Source organism: Ornithodoros turicata, chromosome 2 (genome assembly GCF_037126465.1).
Source record: "Ornithodoros turicata isolate Travis chromosome 2, ASM3712646v1, whole genome shotgun sequence".
NCBI classification, from domain to species: domain Eukaryota; kingdom Metazoa; phylum Arthropoda; class Arachnida; order Ixodida; family Argasidae; genus Ornithodoros; species Ornithodoros turicata.
This window is the reverse complement of record NC_088202.1, coordinates 25,081,443-25,093,407: the sequence shown is the minus strand read 5'-3', so window position 1 is coordinate 25,093,407 and position 11,965 is coordinate 25,081,443. Positions and strand designations below refer to the sequence as shown.

At 47.4% G+C, this 11,965-nt stretch overlaps 1 protein-coding gene across 1 annotated transcript; it reads right to left on the bottom strand.

Annotated features, from left to right (window-relative positions):
- Nucleotides 1-1,191: 1,191 nt before the first annotated feature.
- On the bottom strand, nucleotides 1,192-5,336 carry LOC135384419 (uncharacterized). Its single transcript, XM_064613621.1, has 2 exons — nucleotides 5,186-5,336; nucleotides 1,192-5,075 (listed from the first exon to the last, which is right to left on the bottom strand). Exons 1-2 carry the CDS (start codon nucleotides 5,334-5,336, stop codon nucleotides 1,192-1,194), a joined length of 4,035 nt encoding a protein of 1,344 aa, XP_064469691.1.
- Between the last annotated feature and the right edge of the window lie 6,629 nt (nucleotides 5,337-11,965).

Sequence of the window (11,965 nt, the reverse complement as noted above, 5' to 3'; positions counted from 1 at the left end):
CCCGGGCAGTGACGCCACATCGTGCAGGTAATTTGGACCTCGGCGAGAAGGAAATGGGGAGGCTAGCAAAAAGTAGACATTTGCAACATTTTACTGAGAAATACAACAAATGCTAACAACGATATCAGTGCAACAGTACTGGTGTGGTACATATCTGTCGGACTCCTGCGAAGGCGGGTGCTGGGTGCGTCTAGTGGAATGCTCGACGATGATGGGTCACGACACTCTTGCGCTGGTGGTTTCTTTGGTGTCTGGAAAGTCCACAGCCGCACACGACTCCCTTGCGATGTTCTCACTCAGTCCATCGCATCGCAGAGTTCTCACACACAAAGTCCGGAGTCGGCACCACGGCCTCAGCCGTCCTCACTTCGCGGCCACACCTTGCCAAATGCCCTCTTAATCCCACTACGCTCCCAGAGGTTTTTTTTTTTCTTTTCTTTCTCCCTCTTTGTTTTTGACACTTGTTCTATGTGTGGCGCCTTAGCGTCTATAGGCCTCTTATTATGTTCCTCGGGGGAGGAAGACATAGTGCGCGAAGATACGTTTCCCGTTACACACCTCGGGAAGATATACGATACACACAGACACAACGTGCTTTTCCCTTAAACAATCCCACGGTCGGCCGAAGTCAGTCTGAGTTAATGGTCCCAACGACCGCGAGCCCAAGACTCCGGATCACTTGTACGATGACCTCTATAAACAGAGTCCCCCCCACACATACATTTTTCGCCAAACACTTCGGGGGAGCCAGACCACGGTCTGTTGCCCTATTTTTGGAGTGAGATGGCAGACGATCATGACAACTTCCCCCCATTTCAGAAAACATTATGTTGAACGTTTACCATTACTTCTTTGATCGACTGACATCTGTCCTTCCCTTATCTTAAGGCCCGATATGATTCACATAATCACCCCAATGTGGTACAACTGTTGAACAAAAACATGATACAGTGAACATATGTTGCCTTGGGTACAATTACAGGCCTCGTACAATGCTACCATACAGAATAGTATCTTAACACACATCTTATAAGTGCTTATGGAGCCCATAAAAAAAATCAGTCATCAAACACAAACGTACAACTAACAATTCTGATTATGCCCGCATTCAGGTCGGATACAATGTAGTTGACATACAATGTCATTCCTACAGATATATGATGTCAGTTCCGAATCGCGTTCACAACAATGTTATATTACCTCAACCCTACTGAGGTAGTCTGCGCCAACGTTCTCACTACCTCTGATATATTCAACTCGGAACTCGTACTCTTGAAGTAACAAACTCCACCTGAGTATGCGGCTGTTCAAGTGCTTTGATCGATTGATGTATCTGAGTGGTTCATGGTCTGATTGCACCGTGAACTGTGTCCCGTACAAATAGATATGAAATCTCTGTATCCCCCAAACGAGCGCGAGACCTTCACGCTCTATAGCTGAATACGCTGCCTCTCGGGGAAGAAGTTTTCGACTGGCGTAGGCAACGGGGTGGTAGACACCTTCGTGTTCTTGAAGTAATATGGCCCCTAGGCTCACCTCCGAAGCGTCAGTTCTCAGAGTGAACGGCCGGCTGAAGTCCGGCAGCCGTAGAATAGGTGGCTCTGCCAACATTCGCTTTAGTTCCCGAAATGCCGTTTCATGCTCTGCGGTCCAGACCACCTGATTACTTTTCTGCTTCTTGGTCAGTTCCGTAAGCGGCGCCGTTATTGCGGCGTAGTTTGGGATGAATTCCCGATAATAGCCGGTGAGGCCGAGGAACGATCGCACTTGTGTTTTCGTTTTGGGCTGGGGGGCATCTCGGATCCTCTCAAGTGTTTCTGGCATCGCAGACAAGGTGCCCCGACCCAAATTATGCCCAAGAAAATTTATCTCTGCGAACCCGATTTGGCTCTTTGCTGGTCTCACTGTCAATCCCGCCGTAGCGACACGTGCCAGCACCTCTCTCAACAATTCCAAGTGCTCCTCCCATGTGTCTGTCGCCAGCAGAATATCATCGAAGTAGTGATGGACGCCGCTCATCCCGTGAAACAGCCTCTGCATCAGACGAGAAAACACTGCTGGGGCTGTTTTAATACCAAAGGGCATAAACTTGAACTGAAAGTGCCCTGCAGACGTTGAAAAAGCCGTCTTCTCCTTCGATGTCTCCGTCAATGGTATCTGCCAGTATCCCTTGACGCAGTCAAATTTCGAAAAATAACGTCTTTGCCCCACCTTTGCAAACACGATATCTGCTCGCGGGATGGGTTCTGAATCCGGCACGAGCACGTCGTTCAGGCGTCGATAATCTACGCACAGTCGGTTCGTTCCATCCGATTTCTTTACGATGACAACCGGCGAGTTGTACGCAGACACAGATCGTTCTATTATTCCCAACTGGAGCATTTTATCTACCTCATCGCCAACTATCTCTCTGGTTGCAAATGGCAGCGGGTACTGCTTTATGTTCACTGGGAGGTTCGTAGTTGTCTTCAAATCACATTCTACAAATGATGTCTTGCCCGGAATGTCAGTTAAGCAGAATGCGAACTCCCGTAAAATGTCATCTGCCTGTCCTTTCTGTTCCGCGGATAAGTCTCCACAACACGTGACGTCTTTATAGCTTTCCTTTGTTTCCAGGCTGGGCACGGGTAGATCAGTCTCATCGCCCGGATCTTGTAACGTTGGCATCCCACAAACCCATGTAGCTGATGCTTCTTCTGCCGCCTCTTTCCGTTCCTCATACCGTTTTAGCATGTTGATGTGGAAAATCTTCCTCTTTGAACCTAGATCAACCTCATAGTCTAAGTCGCTCTTTTTGCTTGTGACTGGAAATGGGCCTTTCCAGTGCATGACAAGCTTGTTGTTACTTGTGGGCAGCAATATAAGAACCTTGTCATTCACCTCCAGCTTGTGCTCTTTCGCCCTGCGGTTGTAGTACCTTTCGTACTTTTCTCTCGATTGAGCCAATGCTTCGTGTGCCACCTTGCACGTATCTTCCAATCGATTCCGAAGATCCAGCACATACTGGTACGTTGTTTTAGTCTCAGCGTCCAAATCGGCGTTGGTCCAAATGTCTTTCAACAAGGAAAGGGGGCCCCGAACATGCCTCCCGTATAAAAGCTCAAAGGGTGAAAAACCCAAGCTTGTCTGAGGTACTTCCCTGTAGGCAAAAAGCAACGCTGCTACGTAGCGATCCCAGTCTTTGGGCCTTTCTGCACACATGCGCCTAAGCATCTGCTTAAACGTTCCGTTGAACTTTTCCACGAGGCCATTTGCGATTGGGTGGTACGGGGTTGTAGTTAAATGTTTCACCGATAATAGGCGGTCGACTTCCCGCATCATCTCCGACGTGAAATTGGATCCCCTGTCGCTTAGAACTTCCCTGGGGACACCAACACGAGAGAACATCTCCACAAGGGCCTCGGCTACCCTCTCCGACTCTATGCTTGGCAATGCCACAGCGTCCGGGTATCTAGTGGCATAGTCTACCAAAGTGAGCAGATACCGATTCCCGCGATCAGAAGGGAGTGAGATTGGACCGACGATATCCACGGCGACTCTCTGGAATGGTGTGTCAATGATCGGGACACGACCCAAGGGGGCTTTCGTAACCTTTCCTTTCGGAGTCGTCTTCTGGCAAACGTCGCAGGATTTCACATATCGCTGTATGTCCTCCTGCATTCCCGGCCAGTAAAATTCTTGCGTGACACGATCAGTGGTTTTCTTTATTCCTTGGTGCCCTGACATCATACCATCATGCGCTGCGCGCATAGCGTCTCGCCTCCGCCCCGTAGGTAGCACGAGCTGCTCAAGACAGCGCCCCGATGGCAGTGTAAATCTCCGGAAAAGTAAATCATTTTTCATGAAGAACTCCTGACTCCCTTTCGACCGCTTGCACCGGATAACCTTGCCGAGTTTGTTGAAACACGCCTTTAGACTAGAATCCTCTGTCTGTTCCTTGGCGAGGCCTGTTCCGGTACTGTGAACGGATGCGGGAACCTTTAAAGCTTTAAGCTTGGACTCTTTCCTTGTCTGGGCCCTCGTTTGCATAGCGGCACTTTTATCCAGGTTGCAACTCGGCTTGCTGGGCTGCTCTTGGATTTCTTCGTCCTGGGGGCTAACTGGTGTTTGCACCGAAATCTCGCTCTCAGTTCGCCAGTCCGGGTTCGGATCAGCAACGTCTCGTACCCCGGCAATGTTTCCAAGGACCAAATCATAAACGGGGTCATCCATACACTTGGCCATCACTTCTCCCTCGTAATATGGCGTGCTTACTGTCACCCTGGCCTCGGGCAGGTATCTGATGGTGCGGTCTACCAGGTAGACAGCGCTTCGCTTTCCTGTAAAACTACCCTCCCGCATCAAGGATTTTCTAACCACTACGGTATTACTTCCCGTGTCCCGAAGAACCTTTACGTGCTGGCCCTCGACTTCTCCCGGTACAACTGGCAGTCCATTCCCCTGAAACATTGTAGCCCTGGATGACAACGCGTTCACCACCGGCACTTGCGTGCCATCCTTTAATTCCACGTAGGGAGCGTTTCCTGGCACCGCCTGTTCTTCCGTCACGAAGCAGGAGCTCTGGCTGCCTGCGGTCGGCTGGTTGGAACAGTCGTTAGCACGATGTCCATTCTTCCCGCACTTCCAGCAGGACGTGCTCCGTTGGTTTCTGGAGAAATTACTTCGGCAGTCAGCCGCACGATGTCCAATCTTATTGCATAAGAAACACTTTACGAAGGGTCTGGAGTTCCCCTTGCTACCCGTAGGGTTATCTGCATTGGCCCTGCCTTGGGTCTCAGGTCGCTTTGGATCTGACGTTACCTGTCTCCCCAGTCTCGTTTGACGTTGTGCTTGCTGGAAATGGTCGGCCAGCTCCAACAACTCAGCTGTCGTCTTTGACTTTCTCTCCTTCAGATAAAGCGCCAAATCCTGCCTACAGTCCTTCAAAAACTGTTCGGAGAGCATCAAATCTCGCAGGTCGCCGTACTCCTTCTTAATGCTTGCCAGTTCTATCCATCGGTCAAAATAGTTTCCAAGACGCGAGTAATACTGCGATGCCGTTTCCCCGTCGGCCGGCTTGCTGTTCCGGAGCCTATCTCGAAAACCATCAGCGGTAAAACGGAATCGCTGCAACAAAGCCGTCTTGACCTTTTCGTACACCACCGAATCTGCTGGCGTTAGCCGCTAAATACGCTCAGTGCCTCACCGGTGAGACACATGCTTAGCGCAACGGCCCACTGATCCTCGGGCCATTTTTGTCCCGCTGCGATTCTTTCAAAGCGGAGAATGTATGCGTCAAGCTCGTCCTTCTTTTCATCAAAGGGCGCAAGCAGCTTGTTAGGACTCAGGTTCCACATTATTCCACTTTGACTGGTTGCATTACTCTCAGATACGACAGCGCTCCCATTTTGACCTCGCTATTGAAGTCGGAGCTTCATCTCCAAAATCTTCACTTCCATGGCGGCTGTTTCCCTAGCTCGCTCTCTTTCGGTAGCCCTTGCTTCCCGTTCACGCTTTCTTTCTTCATCTACCCACGCCCGGAGCTCTTCTCCTTCCAGACCGAACTCTCTTCCCAAGACTGTGAGTTTTTCTATCTCCATGTTTTCTTGTTACTGGCCTTCTTCTTGGCCCTCAATCCCGACACTTAACAACGCTTCTATTTCTTTTTTTCTCGCACACTATACGACCCAGACGGCCTCCTGCTACCTCTACTGTAGCCCTTGCACCTCTTCCGGCGCAGCCCACGAATGACTCGCCGCACGAGTTCCGTATTCTCCCAACTCAATCCTGAGTTATTCGGGTGCCCTTCCGGTACACTATCGTCACAGCTAGAACTCTCCCAGACCAAGTTGCGCGACACTGCTGGACACTGCTCAAACTCTATGCAACACAATGCTCGACAGTTTCCCAAATGGGTTCCAACTCGCACACAATCTCTCAGCAAAAGTCAACTTCGCTAGCTCCGCCTCCCACAATGACCGAGGTCCTGTCGCGGACGCCAGATTTGTCACGGCAATGTGGTCGGGTTCGTCACCAACTCCGAGGGGGTGGCCTAGTAGGGACAGACCAGTCCACTCTTAGTTTAAGTTTCCCGGGCAGTGACGCCACATCGTGCAGGTAATTTGGACCTCGGCGAGAAGGAAATGGGGAGGCTAGCAAAAAGTAGACATTTGCAACATTTTACTGAGAAATACAACAAATGCTAACAACGATATCAGTGCAACAGTACTGGTGTGGTACATATCTGTCGGACTCCTGCGAAGGCGGGTGCTGGGTGCGTCTAGTGGAATGCTCGACGATGATGGGTCACGACACTCTTGCGCTGGTGGTTTCTTTGGTGTCTGGAAAGTCCACAGCCGCACACGACTCCCTTGCGATGTTCTCACTCAGTCCATCGCATCGCAGAGTTCTCACACACAAAGTCCGGAGTCGGCATCACGGCCTCAGCCGTCCTCACTTCGCGGCCACACCTTGCCAAATGCCCTCTTAATCCCACTATGCTCCCAGAGGTTTTTTTTTCCTTTTCTTTCTCCCTCTTTGTTTTTGACACTTGTTCTATGTGTGGCGCCTTAGCGTCTATAGGCCTCTTATTATGTTCCTCGGGGGAGGAAGACATAGTGCGCGAAGATACGTTTCCCGTTACACACCTCGGGAAGATATACGATACACACAGACACAACGTGCTTTTCCCTTAAACAATCCCACGGTCGGCCGAAGTCAGTCTGAGTTAATGGTTCCAACGACCGCGAGCCCAAGACTCCGGATCACTTGTACGATGACCTCTATAAACAGAGTCCCCCCCACACATACATTTTTCGCCAAACACTTCGGGGGAGCCAGACCACGGTCTGTTGCCCTATTTTTGGAGTGAGATGGCAGACGATCATGACATACAGCAGACAGCGGTATACCTGAAATGCATCAGACCCTCGTATATTACTGTCCCTTAGATCAGAATAGTCTCCATATTTTGTACGAAATTTCATTTTAAAAGCTAATGGAGGGAGGTTTCAGAGCCTTCATGATAAAGCCAAATTCTATCCCTAGTCATGCAATACTACCATAATTAATATGGCGTGTTGTGCCCATCAGATTGATGATGATGATGATTAGGAGTTCAATGGAAAAGGGCAGCTTAGGCGATAAGTGTTGAGCATGTACTTAAACTGAAATTATAATGATTATATTAAAACCAGACAGAAACCAAAAAGGCACAGTCAGAGAAATGGGATGGATTACAGATTACGCAGTTGACCGATGTCCTTTAAAAACTTAAAACACGTACGGTGGGTAAGAGAGGTTCATGCCCCAGCAAAAGACAGGGATGAATTGTTTACTAAGCACTGTGCAGTCAAGACCAGGTGGTTCTTTTGTTTGTGTAAGCTACAGATAGCTTGGAGGGAGCTGAGGGAGTCACTTTAGATAACTGAAGATCGAATCTGCTGTTCCAGAATATAGTTAACCGCCAAGATAATTGCATAGACCTCAGCACTAAAAATTGACACAAGGTTCATGAATCGACAGGATTTTGTACAAGATCCTATTACCATTGCACAGGAAACAGCAGTAGCTGTTTTCGAGCCATCTGTATAAAAGCTGTATGCTCTCCAAAAGTACCAACAAGATACATGAAGTCCAATTGGAGAACACACGGAGGAGTATCCTGCTTCCTATATTTCATCAGAGAGTAGTCAGACTGTGGAGGTGGTTGCCATGGCGGAACTCTTTAATCCACTTCGAGAACTGGAGTGTGATACTCAGGAAACCCACAAGCCTCAATTACCTGTAATAGACGCACGCTAAAAGGAGAGACAACACTGGGCTTGCTAAGAAAAAGCTGTTTCAACCGTGTTTCCTTCACACAAGGCAGAGCTGGATGGTTCGGGTAACTCCTTACTCTGAGTGCATACGATATTGAAAGGCACATCCTCCGTCTCTCCAAGGACCACTTATTCCCTTCAATATAAAGGCTTTCAACTGGTGTCGTGCAGAAAGCGCCAATTATCAAACGCAGCGCTTGATGATGCAACGGATCAAGAATTTTTAGTACAGATTGGCGGGCAGATCCATAGACAATTGAAGCGTAATCCAGTCTAGAGTGTACTGTGGAAATATAAATATTGTGTAATGTGTCTCGATCTGCTCCCCAGGATCTGTGAGATAGTATCTTTAGGAGGTTCAGAGACTTCATGCATTTGGTCTTAAGGTTTTTAATATGTGGTAGAAAGGTAAGCTTACTGTCAAAGGTAAGTCCAAGAAATTTATGTTCGGATTTTACCTGGATATCGCGACCACCCAGATTTAAAGACAGTGGTGGGAACATTCCTCTCACCCTCGAAAACAGGAGTGACACAGTTTTTTCAGCCGAGAATTTAAACCCGTTTTCAGATGACCACTTGTTGGGCCTATTTATTGCTAGCTGCACTTGTCTTTCGCATATTGTCAAGTTTGCAGAACAACAAGATATTTGTATATCATCTACATAGAGAGAATACAATATCGAAGGTGGGATGGCGTATGCCACTGAGTTGATTTTGACTCAAAATAAAGTAACACTGAGAACAGATCCCTGTGGGACTCCTTTCTCCCGACAGAAAGCACGAGACAACACAGTGCCCAGCCGGACCATGAATTTTCTGTTTTGAAGAAAATCGGCAATGCATCTAAGTAGGCGGTATCTTATGCCGAAAGAATATAGATGTCCTGAAGAATACCATACCACCATGCAGTGTCATACGCCTTTTGTAAATAAAAAAGACGGATAAACAGTGCTGCCTTCTAACAAACGCTTCACGAATGGTCGTTTCTAAACGAATGAGATTATCCATTGTGGAACGCCCCACCCTGAAACCACATCTGGTCTGTAACTGCTCGGACAAGATGGTTCCTTGCCAGGTTTCAGAAGTGGAATAACCGTAGCGATTTTCCAATACGATGGTAATGTCCCTTCTACCCACACCCGATTAAAAAAGTGTAACAAAATTGCCTTTGACTCGTCCGACAGATGGTGAAGCATAGAGTACATAACATTATCTGGGCCAGGTGCAGTCACCTTTGCAGAGGATAAAGCTCGCAGAAGCTCCACCATGCTGAACGGCTGATTATATGAATGGTCATCACCACCATTCATTCTAATTTTCTGTTTCTCGGCAATGTTTTTGTGTTTAAGGAAGTCTGCACTATAATGCGAAGAACCCGAAACGCTCTCAAAGGGTTGACCAAGCACATTTGCTTGTTCTTGTAAGCTTTCACATGAGCGGCCATTGATTTGCAGCAATGGAATAGAAAAATTTGCGTATTCACCTTTAATTTTTCTGAGCCTGTCCCAAACCACCTTGGATGGGGTATCGCGGGATAAAGATGATACAAAGTTTTGCCAAGAGGTCAGCTTGGCTTGTTTCCTTCTCCATCTGGCTTTTGCTCTTGCTCTTTTGAAGAGCAGAAGATTTTGGGTAGTGGGGTATCTCCGAAATCTATTCCATGCACGGCTTTGAAGTTTTCGAGCCTCCTCACACTCACTCGTCCACCACGGCTTTGGTCGTCGTGGTAGATGGTTAGACGTTTGTGGTATAGATTGAGTAGCTGCTTGTTGGATGATGTTCGTGATTAAGTTACTGGCTTCCTCAATCCTTATCTCATCAAAAGGAATTAAGCATAGGTCACAATTTTCTGAAAACTTTCCCCAATCAGCATGTGGAAGTTTCCATCTGGGAGGTCGACTGGTTAAAGAATTTACAGTATGCAAAACTTTCATAACCACAGGGAAATGGTCACTCCCGTGAGGGTTATCCTCTACAGTCCATGTCAGATCTTGGAGGAGGGACGGACTGCAGAAGTTAAGATCCAGTCAGGAAAAGGATTGTGTCGCAGTGTGTACATAGGTATGTAAACCTGTGTTCAGTAGACAAAGAAAGCGCTGATGACAATAGGATCCTTTCTAACATCTTTCCTCTGGGATCAACTCTGGCACCACCCCAAATGGGGTTATGAGCATTACAATCACCAGCAAGAATAAAAGGAGACGGAAGCTGGTCACACAAGTTTTCAATGTGTGTTTGCGTAATTGCTGTTGCAGGTGGGAGCTAAATCGATCATATTGTTAAAATTATATCGTGGCAAACTTGTACTGCAACTGCTTCCAGATCTGTCCCCAAAGGGACCTCTTTTGCTGAAACAGCCCCACGGGTAATGATGGCTACTCCACCTGATGCACGGGTTGTGTCAGTTCGATCTTTCCGGAAAATGTTATACCTTCGAAATGGATTTTGTGTATGTGCGTTTAGGTATGTTTCTTGGACACAAAAGCATGTTGCATTGTACTTTTCAAAAAGATCATGAATATCGTCCAAGTTGGAAAGCAACCCACGACAATTCCATTGGAGGATTGTGCGGCCAATCAGAAGTACAGAACTGAGAAACTGGCCAAAACGGTTCGGTTGCAAAACCTTCGGTTGCACTTAAAGCAACGAAGAGGGTTCGGGATATATGGACGGACCCCTGCAGACAAATACCCAACTTTCAATTTATCAGGCAGTGAGGGTCCGTCGAAGGTAAGGACTACGTTTCTGGTGGTGATATATTCATTATTTTTCTGAATCTTGAGCTTTCGAACATCAATTACAGCCTGTTCCTTTAGGTTCATAAGGATCTCCTCTACTGGGACGTCGATCAACTCTGTGATAGCTTCCACACCACGACACGTATTGATGGTCTTATGCAGGGAAGCAGATATCGGGACATCAAGCATTTCTCTTGTGCTCAGGATCTTTTTGCAATCAGCCTCTGACGTACACTTGACAAGAAGGTCACCAGATCGCAGTTCTTTTTTTATTTCGGTGATGTTTTTTGATAGGGAAGACACCGCCTTCTCAATAAAGAAGGGTGACATTTTCCCAAATGGTACACGGGTTTCTTCTTCCGAGGAAGTGGAAGATAACACGATGTACTTGGACATGAAAAATTGTTCATTTGGTTTGGAAACTTCGGCCCGGGGACGTTTGCCGCCCAGGATCGTAGAAGAAGAGAAATATTTAATCATAAGGGTTTGGCAGCTAGGCATTCCTCAAGGTCACCCACACTTCATGCCCATACATGTGGGAAGGTCCCGGAGTTTTCAGAAAAACCCATCGGCCAGGGCCTGACCGAGACCCTGATTGTCACCCGTCAGGGCTTCTACCCTTCGCCTTACATCCCCTCGGCACGGTAGGGATAACACCTTGGGACTGGGGGCTGGGGTACGTGGTGGCGCCACTCACCAAACATCGGCCGAAGCCGATGCCTCCAGGGCCCATCAGATTGAAGTAATAAAAAGCTACTGTACGGCAAAATAGGGTTAAGGCTGTTCAAGCATTGGAGGGTGAGTGCAATAAATGAGAAGATTTCAGCACTACAACAGATGTCGTCTGGGCACAATCATATGCATGTAGGTCAAGCAAATAATTCACCCTGCAACGTATAGTGATTTAACGGAAAGGACACAGCTGTGCAATATTACAAAATCAGTCTGTCAACGTTGCAGATTGGGCAAGCTGGAATACGTCAGGAAACATGGTGCAGTGACGAAGAAGGAAGACACGGGAAACACAAAGAGAACACAGATGACAAGTACACATTACTCATGTGACATGAATCAGTTAAACCTTTTTTCATAGCATCGTAGCGCGTGCTATTTTTTTACAGGTCTGCAGTGCTCTTGGGATCGCAAACACAGCATCCTGTGATACTTAAACCTCAATTTACATGTATACATATACGTGATGTGAGGAACTTATGATGTGATGGTTAAAGTACAATCAAGATGAGATCAAGTCAGTGTGTGAGCACCAGTATTGAATATTTTTTAGCTAACCCCTACGCCTTGACCAGTAAACGTGTGAACGTAGAGGCCTGTTTGCAAATTGTATGACTCCTTTCCTGGATAATAATAACATACCGCGCTGATTTTCATGCCAGTACATGTTTTTTTCTTGATGTAGTTTCGTATCTG